Here is a 20,683-nt window from a genome sequence, read left to right as displayed (position 1 = left end):
TTTGCATGATCTCAGCAAAGTATTCATCTTAATCTCAGTTGCTTATCTATGATCTGAGACTAATTAATGAGCTGGGTATAGTGAGGTTTCAGTGTAAGAGACTCACAGAGGGCGGTCCTGGCTTCACTCCATAGGGCTGAATGAGCTTGTGCATCTTTTGAACTTTCCTTAGTCTGTTTATTGCTCTGTCACATGACAGTAGTACTACTGAGGAGTAAATAAAATTTAAAATTTTGGTATACTGACTCGACTACAGAGTTAAGTGCTCAAAAACTGTTAGCTATCTTCATGATCATGGTATAATTTTAACATAACAACTATTACTTACTAGCGTTCAAAGTTGTAGCAAGACAATCAGAAGTTATAATCCTATAAAAGTTAAGTGAGCCTATACATCTTGCTTTGTAAAAGCTCCCAATAATTTCAAATGATTTGTTTTCCTTCTCTCTGAGATGTGTTATTTGAATCATATACCGGGTTTGCAGAATTTTCCTCAGGCCTTTAAAAAAAATAATGAAAGTATTCTGCACCTCATAATATGCAATAAACTGTTTGTTTGACTGCCTAGCCACCCAGCAAGGAGATTGGACAAGGCAAAACCTGCAAACAGTAAGTGCTGTATGTTTACAGTGATCTTTGTCCTCCTACTGTTTATTTCTGAACAGGCAATGAAACGACACAGGGAGCAGTGGAGTTTTTGTTCCGGAAGTTAGATAACACTTTATGACAGGTCCAAACCTGGTTATGAAAGTTCTGTCTCTGAATATTTCAAAGTGTATTTGCTGCACTGGCAAGGAGAGCAGACACGAAACAGCATGGGAAGAAAGACTATTTTGCTCCTGTTGGTGGGCATTTTCACGGCATATTATGGTTATACACCTCTCCCAGATAATATTGAGGAGCCATGGAAACTGATTGGGTTGACCTTCATATTTAACACCATATCAAATGTGGTAAGTATAGAATTTTATTGACTCAATATCTAACAGTTTAATCAGGAGAACATATCTGTTGTATTACTTTTAACAACTTCTACTGTCTTGGACGTTTTGCGCTTTATGTTGCTGATTTTAAAATCTTTCTTATATTTTAACTATTCTTTAAGGCCGACCACTAGCAGAATGAAAATGAAGGAAGTAGTCAAATGAAGGAAGTAGTTTTGATTTTAAATATTAAAGGACAAATTGTGTCAGCTGAGAAAAACAAAAAGTCTTCTTGTGAGTTTCATGGCATGAACACAGCCAGAAGGAAGCATGTTCAAGCATGAACTGTAGGAATGGTAGGACTGAGCAATACTCTGGTTAGTTACAACATTCTATGCAATGATCTTGTATTCAGACATGAAAATGAATTCTTACTGAGATATTTGGAAACAGGTCGCTGGTAAAGGCCAGGGAAATGTGTGATGTCCAGTAGATGGTGAGCTGCTGAGGTGACCAAGCAACTGGCTGACTAGCTGTCCACCATGGCGGGTCCTCAAAGACCTATGGTTCTTTCTGAGTGAAGCTCATTACCTAGAAATGAAACCATTTATTATCTTCTTTAATCTTCTCAGTAGCAATTTGCCTGTAGCAGAAAAAAAAAAATAATCCAAGGACAATTAGCCTGACTAATAAAACTCTTGGTTTTTTATCACCTTCCTTGCTCCTCCCCCCCCCCTTCTCCCCCCACACACACTCCCTTTTTAAAGGTATTTTAACAATCTCTTTGGCATTTAATATAGCTTTGAATCAGTGCAATATATAACATAGGCACTATTTCTCAGCTTTGATCATCAGAAATTCAACTGTTATTTACTTCCTTAGCTGATAGAGCATACTTGTATGACTAAGGTATAAGAAACGATTTTGTCCATACACTGAGGCATATAAATTCCAGAGCTGGTCAAAATTTCCCCTCTTTATCATTTGAAATTTCAAATTTACGTCAAAAATTGTTTTGGGGCCCTAACCGGTTTGGCTGGATGGATAGAGCCTCAGCCTGTGGACTGGGGGTGCCGGGTTCGATTCAGGTAAGGGGCATGTACCTTGATTGCGGGCACATTCCCAGTGAGGGAGTGTGCAGGAGGCAGCTGATCGATGTTTCTCTCTCATCGATGTTTCTGACTCTCTATCCCTCTCCCTTCTTCTCTGTAAAAAATCAATAAAATATATTTTAAAAAAATTGTTTTTGGCTTTTAGAGTCAGTATAAAGAGAGTAACTGGTCTGAGATATTAATCTGCTGCGCTAATTCACAATACTTCACTAAAGGGAAGAGTCAAAGAAACTTTAAAACCCTAATTATTCAATTCAGACTGCAGAGACACTGGGTGATAGTTTTAGCGCACACCGGTGGCTTTTTAGTCTTCAGTTTTATGTTTATCATACTTCCTAGTAGAATTTAAAAACTTGTGCAATTATTAAGTCACATTAAAAATTTCATACTTTGTACTTTTTTATATACCATTGCAATTTGTCTTCATAACTAAATTCCTGTCCTTAAATGGCATAACTTAGTGCTATTCTCTATCATTTAAAAAATATTTAAAATAGTCTGGTTCTTTCAGGATAAATGACCTGAGCCCAGTGATAAATGTTTTGAAAGATGGTCTTGTATTTTCTGTACTTAACTTTGATTTAAAGCCAGAAGGCCAACTAAATTGGCATAAACTACTTTTGTGGGATACATTTTGATACCTGCTATACGTCATAGGTTGTAGAAATTTTAAATTTATTTGCTAAAATTAAGTAAGTAAATGCTATGACCTGCATCTCAACTTTCTGTGTCAACACTTAAAATCAGCCTAATATGTATGTGATTTCTTCAAAATCACACTGTTAGTTGGTTGGAGTGCTTGTGCAAACTCACACTGGGCAACATGGCGAAGCATAATATAACACTATAGAGATAAAGAGCACAGACGATGGTCCACTGGTGGTAGGAGTCTCCACCCCTTCTGTCACAGCAGAGAGGAGCAGGTAGAGGACACCCTTATGCCAGGGCCTGGTCAGCATGTGGAGCTGGCTGGCTGGCTGGTGTGGCTCAGTGGTTGAGCATCGACCTATGAACCAGGAGGTCACGGTGCGATTCCTAGTCAGAGCACATGCCCAGGTTACCAGCTTGATTGCTAGAGTGGGGCTTGCAGGAGGCAGCCAATCAATAATTCTCTCTCATCATTGATATTTCTATCTCTCTCTCCCTTTCCCTTCCTCTCTGAAAAAAATATATTTTAAAATGTATTTCAAAGTTCATAATAAACTGAATCCTAGAGTCTTCCAAGTTGTAGTATCTCAAGAATTCTTTAAATATATATATTTTTAATCTGAGGCAAGTATTATGGTAAAGATTCTGAATCTCGAGTATTTCTGTCATTCAGATTCAGCTGGGGTAACAGGACACAGGGCTCGTGGGAGCATATATGCATACTTCTATGTTCATAAACAACACTGGCACCTGCTGTTTGTAACCTGGTATAGTCTTCATTTTCTTTCTTTCCTTTTAGGCCCTGGTTGGTGAACTCCTGGGAATCAACCATTTCATGAACACTGCAATGTTTTTTATGAGCTTTCAAGATGTCTCACCCACATCTGATGAAACTGTCACTGTGATGGACACAACTTTCAGCAATGTTCCTGTCCGTGTATATGTACCAAAGCGAAAGTCAGAGGCCCTAAGAAGGGGCTTATTTTACATTCATGGTGGCGGTTGGTGTTTGGGGAGTGCTGGTAGGTACCCCTCGTTGCAAATTTTTCTTATCATATAGCATACATTCTATTAATATATTTACTCTGATATTGAAGGTATGTCAGAGTAAATATATTAATAAAATATATGCTATATGATAAGCATATATTAATTAATTATCACAGATAACAGAATACCGCAGCTGTCTGAAATTTCTTTAGTTGGAATTATGTTAGTTTAAAAAATTACTTTAAATTTATTTCTCAAAGAAAATAAATATTCAAAGCTGTAGCAAATCTCAGGTAAGGAGAAAAACTTTCATGAACATAGAAACTTATTATTAAAATTGTTAATTGCAAATAAGATGGAATGTTGTAATGAAAACCAAAATTAAATGAGCTGAAGAGTGGAGGAGAAGTGTGGAAATGAAGGTGGCAATGGCAGTCTTTTAATAAATTTAGATATGAAGGAAAGATGAAGTTTTAGACAGAAAGGAAGCACAGAGTTGAGTAAGTGTACTTTATTTTGACTTTATGTAAAACATATGTACAGCCTGGCAAGTGTGGCTCAGTTGTTTGGAAGGTCTTCTCATGCACTGAAAGTTTGCCTGTTCAATTCCCTGTCAGGGCTCATACCCAGGTTATGAGTTTGAGCCCTGCTAGGAGCACATATGAAAGGCAAGGAATCAATGTTTCTCTCATACATTGATGTTTCTCCCTCTCATCCTCTCTCTCACTCTTTCTCTCTCACTTTCTTCCTCTTTCCCTATCTTTAAAATCAATAAAAACAAACATATGCTTGGGTGAGGATTAACAAAAAAATTAAAATGCACATTTTAATTTATTTTATGCACTCACTTCCTATATTTCTACAAATAAATCTAAAATATATCATTTTATTATATGCAATATAAATTTTATATCTTAGATAAAGTTTACATATATATTTATGTTTAAATACATATTTTATATTTATATATGGAAGGTCTATGGACATGTTTATAAGCTGAAGGTAAAGATAGCAATAAATAATTTTAACCGGTTTGGCTCAGTAGACAGAGCAAGGGCTCTAGACCAGCGGTTCTCAACCTGTGGGTCGTGACCCCTTTGGCAGTCAAACGACCCTTTCACAGGGGTCGCCTAAGACCATCCTGCATATCAGATATTTACATTACGATTCATATCAGTAGCAACATTACAGTTATGAAGTAGCAACAAAAATAATTTTATGGTTGGGTCACAACATGAGGAACTGTATTTAAAGGGCCAGAAGGTTGAGAACCACTGCAGAGGGAAGGGTCCCTGGCTGGATTCCGGTCAAGGGAATGTACCTTGGTTACAGGCTCAATCCCAAGTAGGGGGCAGGCAAATGGCAGCTGATTGGTGTTTCTCTCCGGATGTTTCTAACTCTCTATTCCTCCCCCTTCCTCTCTATCAAAATCAATAAAAATATATTTTCAAAAAGAAAAGAAAAAGATACTAGCAGTAAATAGAAGTGTGTTGAATTGTGGGAGGAGGCACGGGAGGACAGAATGAAGTTTGCCTGACCTACAGGATGTGGGAGGGAACTGGACTACCTACCAAGGGGAGTATTGACACCACACACAGGGAGAAACCTAACTTTCTCTGTTATGCTTTCTCTCTGTTTTCAGGAGAAATTAAAAAAAGAGGTATCGATGAGTACTGATGTAGATTGGAAATGTAAATTGGAGCAGTAAAGGGTTGTGATCCTAATATTGTCTATAAATTCAGGCAGTTAAGTCATCAGCTGGCAATGAAGTGATGTTTTTAAGACTAAATCTGAGAAAAAAATCTGACTGTGCCACTATGCCATGCCTCAGTTAGTTTCCATGAGTTCCTGCTGCCCAAAGCAGTCCCTTAAAAAATCTTTCCATCAATGTTTCCCTAAAGAGTTGGGAGCATGATACCCTAGCCAGTTTTGCTCAGTGGATAGAGCATAGGCCTGCAGACCAAAGAAGCCTGGGTTTGATTCCCATCAAGGGCCCATACATTGGCTGCAGTCTCCTCCCAGCCTGGGGCCTGGTGGGTGTACATGCAGGAGGCAACCAATTGTGTTTCTCTCACATCAATGTTTCTCTCTGTCTTCCCACCTATTTTCCACTCTCCCTAAAAATCAAAGGGAATATATCCTCCAGTGAGGATTAACAAGAACAAAAAAGAGTGGGAGCATGCTTACCAAGTTACAAAAACTAAATGAGAATAAGCTCTGAAGCAAAATAGTATTTGCCTGATGCTTTCTCTTTCAATATCAAAGAAAATTATACTAAAAATGTGTGTCCTAATCCAAGATACAAGCATGATTTTGCATAGTAAATGTTAAATAAAAATTTAAAATTTAGTGTGTATTTTACATTTGAAGACTAGTCAGCACCCAACTTTGGAAACATCACAAGAGAATATCTATTCCTTTTTTTATGGTCCACAGGATGTACCTTTTGTGACAACTTTATATCCTGATATTTCCCATCAGTACTTTATGATCTCTCCCTCCTCTTGTTACTGGCAAATCCTAATTTATTTTCTTAAACTTTTCTTATGTGCCAAAGGAAGCACTTTTCCAAGCACAATAGCAAACATGTATGACCCCTCTCCACCCCACCCATATTCATGGCCAAAATCATTCCACAGAACACATATCTTCTCATTTTCCTTGGAAATACCAATGCCAACATCAGGTCTCAGCTCTCCCCATTTCCTTTTACTCTTCTTTAACATGCTCTGGCAATTTTTATGAAATCTAATACTATTCCACAGAGCACTCTCTCTACCACTCCATTAAAGCAACTAGTATATTGCTTTTAGTTTACAAGCTTGACCTTCCCAGCTCCTGTCTCCAGTAGGCTGTGACCTCCTGAAAGTCAGGGAGGTATATTTATGTTTACTCATTCAACACCTAACACCTGCTGATTGACGAGAGCACAGTTTAATCTTGAGAAGAGTGAAACTGCTTAAATTATACAGTGTAAGATGTGGGGAAGAACAAGAAACCTGACAATGTGCATGTAACAGGATCACTGAGCAAGAGAATTCATGTTCCGTAGCTGTGATGAAATAGTAGAAATATTTTTCCAAAACATTTTCATGAAGAATGAGGTGTCGTAGTAGGTTTTTTGCTGGGGAAAAAAATGTCCGTCAATTTATTTGTCAGTCTCTGATTTTCTTTTCGTTTACTTTAGCTCAGTATTCTTATGATGTGCTGTCAAGACGAACAGCTGATAGACTTGATGCTGTTGTCATTTCAACCAAGTAAGAGCACCGTTGGTTGGTGTGGGTTTGGGCCAGGTGCCTTATATAGTGAGATGTTTTCCGATGTTCTGATCATCCCATGGTTATGCCAGGTGTGTTTGAAATGGAAATCAGAGGATGAGAATAGAGAAAGTGAGCTTGGGCATGACCAGCAAAGAGACTGAGCGAAAAGAGTTGGAGAGGCGGGTCAAGTGGGGATCAAAAACAGGATGTCAAGAAATGGCTGGAATACAATTAAAATATTAAATTTTATTGACTAATGACCTTTTTTGGATTTCTCACCTATTCTTAGCAGAGCGAAGAAGGAGGGCTTCAGAGTCAGAGAATCAGGCTCAAAATTTGGTTCTAGAATTTACTGACTGTCACAGTTAAATCTCATATTAACTCCATTTTCTCATATGTAAACTGGGATTCATATAATATTTCCTATGTCATAGAGTTATTTTGAAAATCAAATAATAACAAAGTATGTTTAAAGCAATTAGTACAGTATATTTTGTGGTATAATTCTTCATCAAAAGCAAGTAGTCACTAAAAAACCTGGGAATATAGGCACAGTCTATTCTCAAAAGCATTCTAGATCAATAATCAATAATAGAAAATGAAAAAAACACATAGTAATGACTACATGCCAACTTGATCATTAGGTTAGGTTGGAATAAAATTGTTTAATATTTGTTTAATATTTTTTGGTTAGTAATAAAGTATAATGATTACAAAGAAAATAACATTCTGGAGAAGTTTAGGTAGTTATCCGGGATTTTTTTCTTAATCCCCATCCAAGTTTTGCATTCAGGGCTCTACTCATGCAAAAATGACATTTGTGAAAGTTTTCATATCCAGCATTATCATTAGTATTAAGTCTTGCTTTAGATTCGTTGTAATTCAAAATATGTTTGCTAAAGAAAACATTTTACTTTTGATTTTAAGGCAAGAGCATGCACACAAATGAGTATGCACACACACACACACACACACACACACACTCATTCATTTTTATTATAAATATTGACTTAAAGAAAACTGTTTTTCTACCCACAGCTATAGACTAGCACCTAAATACCACTTTCCAAATCAATTTGAAGATGTGTATAAGGCATTAAAGTGGTTCTTACGCAAAGATATTCTTAAAGGCTATGGTGTAGATCCCAAAAGAATTGGTATTTCTGGAGACAGTGCTGGAGGGAATTTAGCTGCAGCAGTGACTCAACAGGTATGTTGCTTAGATTTGTTTCATTTTTAAAAATATCCTACACTTAAATTTATTTATTTAAAACATTAAAATATTAATGCAAATATGTTATATTAATACATTAGAGATACATAGATATCATATCAGAGAACATTAATACATCTAGTACCTCTAATCCTACCTCCTGCCATATTTATAGAAATAAAATGATAAAATCTTCTTTCTACTGTAGATCATTGGTTTAAACCTAATTGGTATGGCCAGGTAAGTACCAGAGTGTTTGTTATATTAGGGATTGCACTTGTGAAATCAATCAGTGACACTAATCACCATGATCAGAGAATCAGATGATTTCAGTATTCTTTAGTGGAGTATGCTAAAACATGCATGAAAACTGTTACCAGAATAATAAAGTTGCCTATGGACAAAAAAGTTAGCAGGTTCATAAATACTCTTCACTTGCAGAAGGAACTATCCTTTTTATATATCAATTAATACACTATTTCTAGGACATTTAGCTAAAACTAAACAGCTATTAACTATGGATTTAATGTGGTAATAATTAATTATAATTAGTCTAGTAGATTATGAGTAAAATTGCTTTGGATACTGGTTTATCTAACCTAAGAAATAAACTCAGCACTGATGGCTTCGAAGCAATGTTCCTGTAGAGAAAAAAATTCTAATGTATTTACAAATAAATATCTACAATTTAATTCTAATCATAAATATTGCACATAAATTTATTGTGCTATAAAACAAACTTTGCTGTTGTTTTCATTGTTTATTTTCATACACATTTTAAAGTATATACATTTTGGCTATTGGTAGTTTTAGGATAATCATCTTGTTTTCAACAAAAGAAAAGATACCAAAAATTATGTGCACATAGCCTACACAGGGATGCACCTAGTGTGCCCAGCTCAGGTGACTTGGGAGGCTGAGCAACTGGGACCTACAGGACACCTACTATACAAGGCCACTTTACCAATTCCAGAAGATATAACAGCTCTACCCAATACATAGAAACAAACATAGGAAAACAGCCAAAATGGGAGACAAAGAAACATCACAAATGAAATAACAGAAGAAATCTCCAGAAAAAGAACTAAATTAAATGGAAGCAAACAAACTATAAGATAGAAAGTTTGTAACAATAGTTATACAGATGCTTAATGATTTAATAAGAGCTTTAGGAGACTTAGTGGGAATTTCAAGGATCTTAGTGAGAATTTCAAAGAGATGAAAAAGAACCAGTCAAAAATTAAGCATTCACTAACTGAAATAAAGAATAATTTACATGGATTCAACAGTAGAGTAGAGGATTTCAAGAATCAAATCAGTGATTTGGAATATAAGGAAGCAAAATACACCCAAGCAGAAGACAAAAAGTAATCCAAAAATAAGAAGGAAGTGTAAGGAGCCTCTGGGACAACTTCAAGCATACCAACATTTGTATTATGAGGGTGCCAGAAGGAAAAGAGAAAGAGCAAGATATTGAAAACCTATTTGAAGAAATAATGACAGAAAACTTCTCCTAGCCGGTGAAAAAAATAGACTAATAAATCCTGGAAGACCAAACAAGATGAACCCAAAGAGGCCCACACTAAGACACATCATAACTAAAATGTCAAGGGCGAAAGACAAAGAGAGAATATTAAAAGCAGCAGGAGAAAAAGCAGTTAGTTACCTACCAGGGAGTGCCCATACAACTGTCAGCTGATTTCTCAACAGAAACTATGCAGGCCAGAAGGAAGTAGCCAGAAATATTCAATGTGGTGAATAGCAAGGATCTACGACCAAGATTACCCAGCAAAGCTATCATTTAGAATTGAAGGTCAGATAAATAGCTTCACAGATAAAAAAAGCTAAAGGAGCTCATCACCACCAAACCAGTATTACATAAAATGAAATGTTGAATGGTATTTTTGAAGGAGAAGAGGAAGAAGAAGAAGAAGAAGAAGAAGAAGAAGAAGAAGAAGAAGAAGGAGGAGGAGGAGGAGGAGGAGGAGGAGGAGGAGGAGGAGGAGGAGGAAGAGGAGGAGGAGGAGGAAGAAGAGGAAGAAGAGGAAAAAGAAGAAAAGAAGAAGAAGAAGAAGAAGAAGAAGAAGAAGAAGAAGAAGAAGAAGAGAAGAAGAAGAAGAAGAAGAAGAAGAAGAAGAAGAAGAAGAAGAAGAAGAAGAAGAAGAAGAAGAAGGAGGAGGAGGAGGAGGAGGAGGAGGAGGAGGAGGAGGAGGAGGAGGAGGAGGAGGAGGAGAAGAAGAAGAAGAAGAAGAAGAAGAAGAAGAAGAAGAAGAAGAAGAAGGAGAGGAAGAAGGGAAATAAATACTATCTATCAGCAATTGCATCTAAAAATCAAAATAAGCAAACAAGGAATCCAATGAACAAAATAAACTGATGAATAAAATAGTACTAGAGGCCTGGAAACAAGGAACAGATTAATGAATCTCAGAGGGAAAGGTGTTTGGGTGGGGGAGGAAAAGATTAACCAAACAATTCATATACATATATGCATTTCCTAAGGACACAGACAATAGAGTGGTGAAGGCCTGGGGCAGGACAGAAACCAGGTGGATGGGGGCAATGGGGGAAACAAAGAAAAACATTTGTAATACTCTCAACAATAAAGATTTTTTTTAAAAAAAAGAATGAAGGAAAAAAAAAGAAACATTCAGATAAGCTAAAACTAAGAGAACTTGCTATTAATGGAACACCCTAAGACTACTTTGAGTGAAGTGTTTCAGATGAAATGAAAATGCAGATGAAATTTTAACATGCAGGAAGAAGCAAAGAGGAAGAATGTGGTATAATGTGAGTAAATCTTAATAAACTTGAATATTTTAAAATAATAAGATATATATAGAATTAGAATATGACAAAAAACTATAAGTTAAGGAGTGAATAGATTTTAAATCTTATAAGGTATTTTTTATCATCTAAGAAAAAATAAAGACAGAATTGGCTTTTGTTAAGTTCATTAGTCTTTGAGAAGTTAAGAATACATATTTTAATGTTTAGGGTAATCAATTGAAGAATAAAAACAGGGTATAACATAACCGACTACAGGAAAAAAAAATAGAATAATTGAAAGATCAACCAACCTGAAAGAATGCAAAAAATAGAGAAAAAAGGAAAAGAAGATACACAAAATAAGGTGGTAGGTCACAACTAATTATTTCAGTAATTATAACCATTTGTATTCTAAATGATCTTGCTGTAGTACAAAGATTATCAGATTAAAAAATAAGTAAGCAGAAAATTTTAAAGCAAATGGATGGAAAATGTACACACTGTAATAATATTTAAAAGAATTGCTAGATAAATAAGATCACATCATTTCAGAAAAGGTTTCAATGGCCAAGGAAATAAAACTCTAAACCTATATTGATTTAATAACATTAAATACATAAGAGAATGACAGGAGAAAACACAAGTTTCTGACCACAACAAGAGGTTTAATAATACCACTTTTAGCTATGAAGAGAACAGTGGGCAAAAGTAACAAATTTATAGAGGAGTGGAATAACAATCAATGTTTCATTCAGTGGAACAGGCAAATAAGCAAGTACATGTGATCATTTTTAAAATTCAACCAAGTACTGGGCCATAAAAAAGGCAGTCTCAAAAATATCACAGAATTTAAATTGTGCAACATTTGGACTTTTACTATAATGAAATAATGTGGGAAATCAACAAGAAAAAAACAAATAACATATGCTTCTATGGAAGTTTGGAAATTTTAAAAAATAGACTGAACACCTATGAGTCACTATTTAAAAGAACGCATCTTTTTATATGTTCTCTACATTTAGAACTATAGTTATAGGAAATTGTACTTTGTCAAAAGCATGTTAGAAAATAAGGAAGGCTGAAATAAGCATCCGACTTAAGAAATAAAGTCAATAAAATGAAGACAATGACAAGAACAGAAATTATGATATTCAAACAAGCTCAGAGTAAATATAACAAAAAGCAAAACGTTAATTCTTTGAAAGGACTAATAGAATTTTAATTCTCTGAAAAGACAATTGAGGAATAACAAAAGTTAGTTACAAATGTCAGGATTGAGAAAGGGACAACTCTTCAGACAAAAAAAGAGTCTTTAATGAGTTAAGAGTGCACATTGTAATTCTTGAAAGCAATATTTGAACAACTTTGAAATTAAAACATCTAATAATATTTTAATTGAATTAAATAAAAATATATCATGCAAAACAGACAGGATAAGAAATGAAAACCTGTCATTTTATAATCACAAAATAAATTACATAAATTAAAAAAAAATAGTTCCACTAAGAAACTTTACTGGCAATTTGCTTGAAACATTTAAGAAGAAATAAATCCAAAATAAACATAAAATATGCCAAAGAATGGGGAAAATATGTACACTCTTCAGTTTTTTTTTTCAGAGAAACATGGTATTTATGACCAACTAATCACATATTAGTCTTTTTCCCTACCCATGAGGAGAGTTGCAAAAATTGTTTTGTTTATATTTATAGTATTTAAGTGTAGATACTGAATCTTAGGTATAATATTGAAAATTGGCAAGTTCTTTGAGATATATTTTTTATTATTTCTGTCTATCTTTTTGAAATTTTGAATTTATCATATTAGCCTCGTAAATGAAAATATATAATATTAGTGAAAATTATTATTTCAACAACTAACTTTAAATAATTTTCAGCTCATAGATGATCCAGATGTCAAGATCAAACTCAAGATCCAGTCTTTAATTTATCCTGCCCTCCAGACTCTTGACATGGATTTACCATCTTTACGGGAAAACTCACAGATTCCACCTCTGCCCAAATCACTCGTGGTCAGGTTTTGGAGTGAATACTTTACCACAGACAGATCACTTGGAAAAGCCATGCTCATCAATCAACATGTACCAGTGGAATCGAGCTACCTCTTCAAGTTTGTTAATTGGAGTTCTTTGCTCCCAGAGAATTTTAAGAAAGGGCACATGTATAGCAGTCCAACTCATGGACCTTCTGGGCTAGCTAGAAAGTATCCAGGGTTTCTAGATGTAAGGGCAGCCCCCTTATTGGCTGATGACAACAAGGTGCGTAACTTACCCTTGACCTATGTAATCACCTGTCAATATGATGTTTTAAGAGATGATGGAATCATGTATGTCACCCGACTTCGGAATGCTGGAGTTAGGGTGACCCATAACCACGTTGAGGGTGGATTCCATGGACTAATTTCCTTTCCTGGATTTAAAATTGGACATAGAGTAGAAAATCAGTATCTGAGTTGGCTAAGTGAAAATCTATAGTAAAAATCTTAGCAGTGGTTTATAAGAATATATGAGCCTCAAATAGAAAACAGATTAGTGAGATTCAAAAGGTTATGTTTAAATTTCTCTTTATCACTCGTGACCTTTCTAAGGTCCTCTGAACCACTGTGATCTTTTCTTGTTGTTGTTTTGGGGTTTTTTGTTTATTTGTTTGTTTGTTTTGTTTGCTTTTTTACTGAGTGGATTCTTCTCTATTTTTTATTCTAAGTGTTGTTTACTCACATTTGTATCTTAGAAAATGTCTACATTCTTAAATATTTTTTCTTGCTACTAAAGTGCCTAAGAGACCACTGATATTAATTTTGGTATCCTAGAACAGAAATAGCCTTGCTCACATTAAGAAATGGATTTTATAGTAATAGGTGGCATCATATTGAAGCAAATACTTTGAAAAAAAGTTGGCACAGAAGTCATATTAGTGACCTACAAGGTTGTTTTAAGGCACTAAATTCATTTCAGTAAAAGCTCTGGTATCTACAAGCCAGATATGTTTGTTTAAACCTTTTTTCTCAACAATAATACTATTAGACAAAGAAAAACTAAGGCTGTAAATTACAGCTATAATAAATTAGTAATGTAGTCTGTTTTAAAGAAAATGCCACATTTATTACAAAATATGTATGGAAATAAAATGGATATCAAAGAACATGATTTTTGTTTTGAGGAAACAAATTTGGTGGATTTATAGATTGCAAAACAATATAAAGCTACAATAGTCATGATGGTATGGTATTTCAATACAGATAAGCAACTAGATAATACAACAGAATCCAGAAACCATTTCATATATTTAGAGTCAATTGTTGAGATAAAGTTGCCAATGTAATTCAATTCCAAAAGTGTTATATATATTTTAAATGGTGATTAAACATTTGAATATTCATATAAAATGCCCTTAACCCTGACCTCGACTTACTTCACATTATAGACAAAAATTAACTCAAAGTGACTCATTGATCTAAATATAAAAACCCAAATTTAAAAATTCCTATAATTTTTATTTTTTTAGATAGGACTACATTTTACTTGAACTATTGCATCATATTAGCGCTATCATTGTATTGTAGTGTCAGCTGTGTGGACTATTTCCAGTATTATACAAAAAACACAGCCTAGGCACTGTCAACAGGCTGACTAAGTACAAATGATTTTTTGAACACTGATGTTCCATTGTAATGTGTGTATTTGAATATTTTATGAAGAAAGCAGGAGCTTTGTGATATTTTTGTAAATCTTAATTGGAAATTACATTGAAATAGTTAATTATTTTATTTATAATTCAGTCCTTTTTCTAGTTTGAAAAAATAAGTTGGACATATTTTAATGCCTAAAATGAATATATAAGACTAATGCAGCCCTAACTGGTTTGGCTCAGTGGATAGAGCATTGGCCTGCGGACTGAAGGGTCCCAGGTTTGATTCCGGTCAAGGGTATGTACCTTGGTTGTGGGCACATCCCCAGTAGGGAGTGTGCAGGAGGCAGCTGATCAATGTTTCTAACTCTCTATCCCTCTCCCTTCCTCTGTGTAAAAAATCAATAGACTAATGCAGTCAAACAGAGATGCATAAGCTAGTGCAGTTCCTGAAAGAGCTACAAAAAGACAAGATTGGAAGAAAGTATACTGAAAACTTTATAACAAGTGGCAGCTGAAATTTTCTGTAGCAGAGAAAAACAAGAGGCTACTTGTCTGTTGTATAAAACAAATTGTGAAAATAATAAAGTGGATAATATGAATAGACATAGTAGCTAATGTATAATTTTAATAAGTTCTTTTTCAAAAGTTAAAAAAATTAACACATTTACCTGAAAACAGAATTAAATGTTCAAGAAAATGTTTGTAAATTATTTTTAATGTGATCTGAGTTTATAACTTTGGCCAACTATAGTTTGGATTCTTATACAAAAAAGAAAATCATTTTTAGATGGAGAGGTGGTAATAGATATAATTACAGTGTTTGTTAGAAAATTATGAAATAAAGGCTAAAATAATTGTTTAGAAAAGTGAAATATTTTAAATTAAGACACCACACAATTATATGTAAAATGCAAAATATTTATAATAATACCAAAGATCAGTTAATTAAAAATTTGGAAAAGTACAAGCCCTTTAGTTTTAGGTGAGTGTGTGATGTGAGACACTGCCCAATTAATACTCTGGGTATGTTTTGTCTCAAAAATACTCCAAATTCACACACACACACACACACACACACACACATGTCTACTTGTGACCAAAAATATTGAACTCATGACATAAATATGTTTGAATATTTCATATCCATGAAAAAATAATTTTAACTAGTCATGAAAAAATTATCATCACAGAAAGTGCTCTAGCTAGGTGTGTTAGGCAAGATTCAAGACTTAATGGAATTTTAAAACAAGAGACAATGTTTCCCTACTGCTTCATTCCCCTGTGTGGTATCTACTGAAAGGGTTTGGCTCAGCTTTCTGAAAATAACTCTGAAAAGTACCATGGATACTCCTTTTAAAATTTTTAGTGTATATGTGGAAATGTTATGAATCATTGCTAATTTATGAATCTATTGAAATAAATAGAATATAATGATTTCAATCCTCTTGTGGTCTTTAAAAAATGCTTGTTGTTGATTCCTTAGAGAGTTTTACAAAGATTTATTTTACCATTCACTTCAAGATTTTCTTGAAACAAAAAGAATGTTTGCCAAATGTACAATTGTATTGTGTAAAAAATGGCAGTGTGACTTGTTTCTCATCTGAATAAGCAAACTCTGAAGCTCCAACTAAAGAAAAGCTTACCTGTGACTAACTAGACAGGTGCCAAATTTTGTATCGAAATACACACTTTTTATTATCAGAATCAGTGATAATGGTTTGTGCACATTTCTAACAGGAATCAATATACAGAAGGTGTTAATATACAACTGAAATAATTATGTAAATTGGCTGCAAAAAGGACAAGAAATATTGGAGAATATGTCATAGCTATTGATAAATTGGGAGCTGCTTTTCAATTTAGTCATTACTCCTTTAATTTTAGTGTTAATTATATTGAGCTGACACAAGAGTTTTTAAATTTACTTACATTGGATAAATATAGTTTTGAAACTGATACGTTTTTGCTTAAAAGTCAAATGAATTATTTTTTTTAATGATGAAGCAATTTGTCAATATGGATGAATGTGATAATAAAGAAAAATTATTTTTATACTTAATCTATTATTGGAAAACTGTTAAGTGTGCTTATGAAAACTTGAGTATGTGATTCTATAGTTTCAATAATAATTTCATAAAGGATTAGTACAAAAATATCTTATTTTTATATTGATTATTAAATATTAGTAAAGTTAATTTAAACTATTTTTACCTTTCATTGATGTTTATGCTAGAAAACTTAAAATTACATATATGGCTTGCATTTGTAGCTCACATATTTCTAATGAAAAGCAGTGATATAGGTTATTCTTAACTTGTTTTTGTTATGTATGAAATTTCTAGAAAGTTCACTTTAACACATTTTTAAACTAGTTATAAATACTATGTGATCACTTTTTGGAAGCTTTAAATAAATTAGTTATCATTGGATAGGAAATTTTGGGGATATGTTTTAATGTCAACATACATATTTAGAAATATCCTGGTATATATTTTACTGCCCTGTTTATATTTGAATGTTTTATTATATGTGTAGTTACAACCCCTTGTTAAAAGAGATACTAAGCCCTGACCGGATGGTTCAGTTAGTTAGAGGGTCGTCCTGATACACCAAGGTTGTGGGTTCGACCCCAGTCAGGACAAATACAAGAGTCGAACAATGAGTGCAACACCAAATTGATATTTCTCCCTCTCGCTCTCCCTTCCTCCCTCTCTTTCAAATCAATATATGTTTAAAAAGAGATAATAAAAAGAAAGCAAATATTTAAAAAGTGGGTTAATTTATTTGACTGTAAGAAAGGCATTATAATTCCCTTTCAGTTAAAGAAAATATCATAAAGAAATGAACTGAAAGGCTATTGTGCATCCGCCTCTGAGTTTGGGATTGGGCAGATAGCCATGAAACAAGTTATCTGAGTTAAGTCTCTATTAGTAGAGAAAAGCAGAGAGAGGAATTGAAACATGACTTACGCTTTAACAGAAATATACCTGTAACTGTATGGGTGCATGGGTCAGGGTCCAGCCTGTTCAGATGCTGTCTTCAGTGAGGCAGAGATGTTAGCTCATATCAGGAAACCCATTGCACCTGGAGTGCTTTCTAAGCCACAGAGATAGCCAGACTGAGGAAATTACAAAGGGAGGTGAATACATCGGCTATTTCTTCAGCCTTGTGCAAGCATGCAAAGTGTCGGCACTCAGAGGCTGCAGCCTGGCAGCTGAAAACCCTGACTATGGGAAAGAAGCTCCCCAAGACTGTTTGTGCTGCCTGACGTACAGCCCTGTGGGCGAGCCCATGAAGGATCGGGCCAAATCTTCACCTCCTAGTCCACAGTTCTCTCCTGCTCCCCATCATACAACCAGCGACCCTGCCAAGCTGAGGCACTGCTTTGCAATATTAACAATTGCCATGTTTCTGAAGTCTTATGGGCATGCATTATGATGACTGTCAGTGCTGGCCTTGTGTCTTTCTGCTGCAATATATATCACTTTAGTTGAATTCCTTTGGACCATCAGCAACGAAGGAGAACCCATTTGATAGGTGAATTGCAATCAAGCTAATTTTCCAGGATAGGGTGAGAAGATTGAGGGGAGGAAATGCAACCACTTTCATACTGGTTTCTCTCGTGTGAGATTTTTAAAAATATATATTTTATTGATTTCAGAGAAGAAAGGAGAGAGTGAGAGAGAGAGAGAGAAACATCAATGATGAGAGAGAATCATTGATAGCTGCCTCCTTCACACCCCCTACTGGGGATCGAGCCCACAATCCAGGGATGTGCCCTTGACCAGAATCAAACCTGGGACCCTTCAGTCTGCAGTGCTCTATCCACTGAGCCAAACCGGCTAGGGTTTATGTGAGATTTTTTTTTACAATATCCACAATATTTCAAGATTGTGAGCAGATTGCTGAATCCTTTAGGTATTAATTAAAATGCTGAGATGAACTCAGTGAGAATCATATACTCTCAATTTGCAACCATGGCTAAGCATGTGAGAAAAGCTTTAATTTATGATTGGAAACATATTTAAATATTAACACTCTGTTGCTTAACAGAAAATAGAATCCTAGATTTCAGATATGATTTAAATTCTAAATGCCAAATATTTGGGGAACTTATTTATACCTGCAACATATGTCCTGCCTGGGTGAAAGTTTCTTGGAATCTGAGTGAAACTGAATTCAGAAAAAAAGAGAAAAAGTTGAGAATTTGCTTTACCAACAAACTCTTATGTCAGTATGCTTACAGTGTACTGTAGGAAGGCTTGGTGTGTCATTATTTTTATTTCCTTATTTGTTCTCTAGTACACAGATCCTTGTAAGGGAAATAGCCTTTCCTAACATACTTGCTCTAGGCACCATGCTTCTCTGTTCTCAACCTTTGCTCACAGATAAGGAGGAAGACTTTCCCCACCAATTCGTTCTTGGAAGTGCATCTTGTTTGCATCTTATGTAATGTGCGTTACCTAAAAAGAGCAGTGTGATCCAGGTGGACAGCGGGCGGCGGGGGCGGGGAGGGGGAGATCAACAAAATTGTTTTCATGCTCATGTAAAAGCTTTATGTCTTTAATTCATAGACTTCCACTTAGAAGACATGGTGCCTTTTATCTATTTTAATGGACTAATAATCCATCCACAATCAAGGTGCAGGGAGTTTTGGTTTCCATTGGTCACTATGCCTTTTTTCAACTCCACTTTCTGCACTGTACAATCTTGACCTTTTCTATACGGCCACCCAGTTTGCAGGAGCGGTTCCTAGGGCTTGTGCATTAAATTGCTGCTCTTCATTGTTCAATCCAGCAATTTAGGCAACACCAAGGAGTACATATTTTTTATTTTTATTTATTTATTTATTTTTTAAAATATATTTTATTGATTTTTTACAGAGAGGATGGGAGAGAGATAGAGAGTTAGAAACATCGATGAGAGAGAAACATCGACCAGCTGCCTCCTGCACATCTCCTACTGGGGATGTGCCTGCATCCCAGGTACATGCCCTTGACCGGAATCGAACCTGGGACCTTTTAGTCTGCAGGCCGACGCTCTATCCACTGAGCCAAACCGGTTTTGGCAGGAGTACATATTTTTTAAATGGGCAATGGATTAAGTCAGATCCATCTGGGCATAAATATCGATTGTGTTCCTTTCTCACTGTAATGTTAATAATAATGTAGTATACAGAGATAAGAATAGCAATTACAACATTACCATTTATTGAGAACCTAGTAGTTAAATTCAAATGACCCTATTCAATATAAATTAATATGCCTTTATTATAAATGCAATTATTGCATTAAGGATAATCTAAGAAATTTCTCGGTGATCATACAAGTAGTGAATCATACAGGTAAGTTTCAATTACAACATCTTTTAAACGAGGAGCATAACGCAGCCTTATTCTAGTGTTTAAACAATAAGCCCCTTTAGTACATAGGCTGTGATTGAACAGAGGACTGGCTTAGCTTTTTTTTCCATCGGTCTTTCTCAGAACTCCAGCTTCTTGATGTCTAGCACACGTCAAAATTTTGATTACATTGGAATTGAACTGGCCTCAAAGTGATGGACGCCAGAGTGCACCCTGCTAGAATTCCTGCTGAAGTCCATTGATCCTAGCATTCTTTCTTCAAAGGGCTTTGGAATTCCTTTCTTCCTTCTTGGGACTATGTAAATGAAAGGCAGAGGTTGGTTAGATAGAATTCACTAGGGCTTCCAGCTCACACAGTGAAACGCATCAAAAAAACAACCTGCTCACAATTGCAATTTTTTGAAAACGCACACACACGATGTAGTTAAGCCCCAGTATCTCTTATGGTGTAACTGCCCTCCCCTGCCGGCCTGGTCACCCCTAACTGCTTCTGCCTTGGTCCTCGCCACCGTGGCTTTGTCCAAAAGGATGTCTGGAAGATGTCCAGTCTAATTAGCATATTACCCTTTTATTAGTATAGATAAGAAAAATAAAGATATATATCTTTAAAATATTCTAAAACCTGTTTGAATCCCTTTTCTTTCCTCTCCTCTAAGGGGAATGTGCTCTACTATATTTTCCAAATTCTGAATATGCATATACTCTTCTCCAAGTAGGTGCACCACAAATATTTGCCCAGTGACTAAAGATACAATCATG

General features: G+C 35.1%; 1 protein-coding gene across 1 annotated transcript; it reads left to right on the top strand.

Annotated features, from left to right (window-relative positions):
• The first annotated feature begins 797 nt into the window (after window positions 1-797).
• Window positions 798-16,483, top strand: AADAC (arylacetamide deacetylase). The gene is made up of 5 exons (XM_070406979.1): window positions 798-953; window positions 3,483-3,705; window positions 6,861-6,930; window positions 7,972-8,143; window positions 12,810-16,483. The coding sequence occupies exons 1-5, from the start codon at window positions 816-818 to the stop codon at window positions 13,404-13,406; spliced, it is 1,200 nt and encodes a 399-aa protein (XP_070263080.1). The 5' UTR covers window positions 798-815; the 3' UTR covers window positions 13,407-16,483.
• Window positions 16,484-20,683: the final 4,200 nt, after the last annotated feature.

The sequence above is a fragment of the Myotis yumanensis genome, unplaced genomic scaffold (assembly GCF_028538775.1).
Source record: "Myotis yumanensis isolate MYYU_CA2020_CCGP unplaced genomic scaffold, mMyoYum1.0.hap1 SCAF_2, whole genome shotgun sequence".
Lineage (NCBI taxonomy): Eukaryota > Metazoa > Chordata > Mammalia > Chiroptera > Vespertilionidae > Myotis > Myotis yumanensis.
Note: the sequence above shows the minus strand (reverse complement) of the source record. Positions and strands in the feature narration are given on the sequence as shown.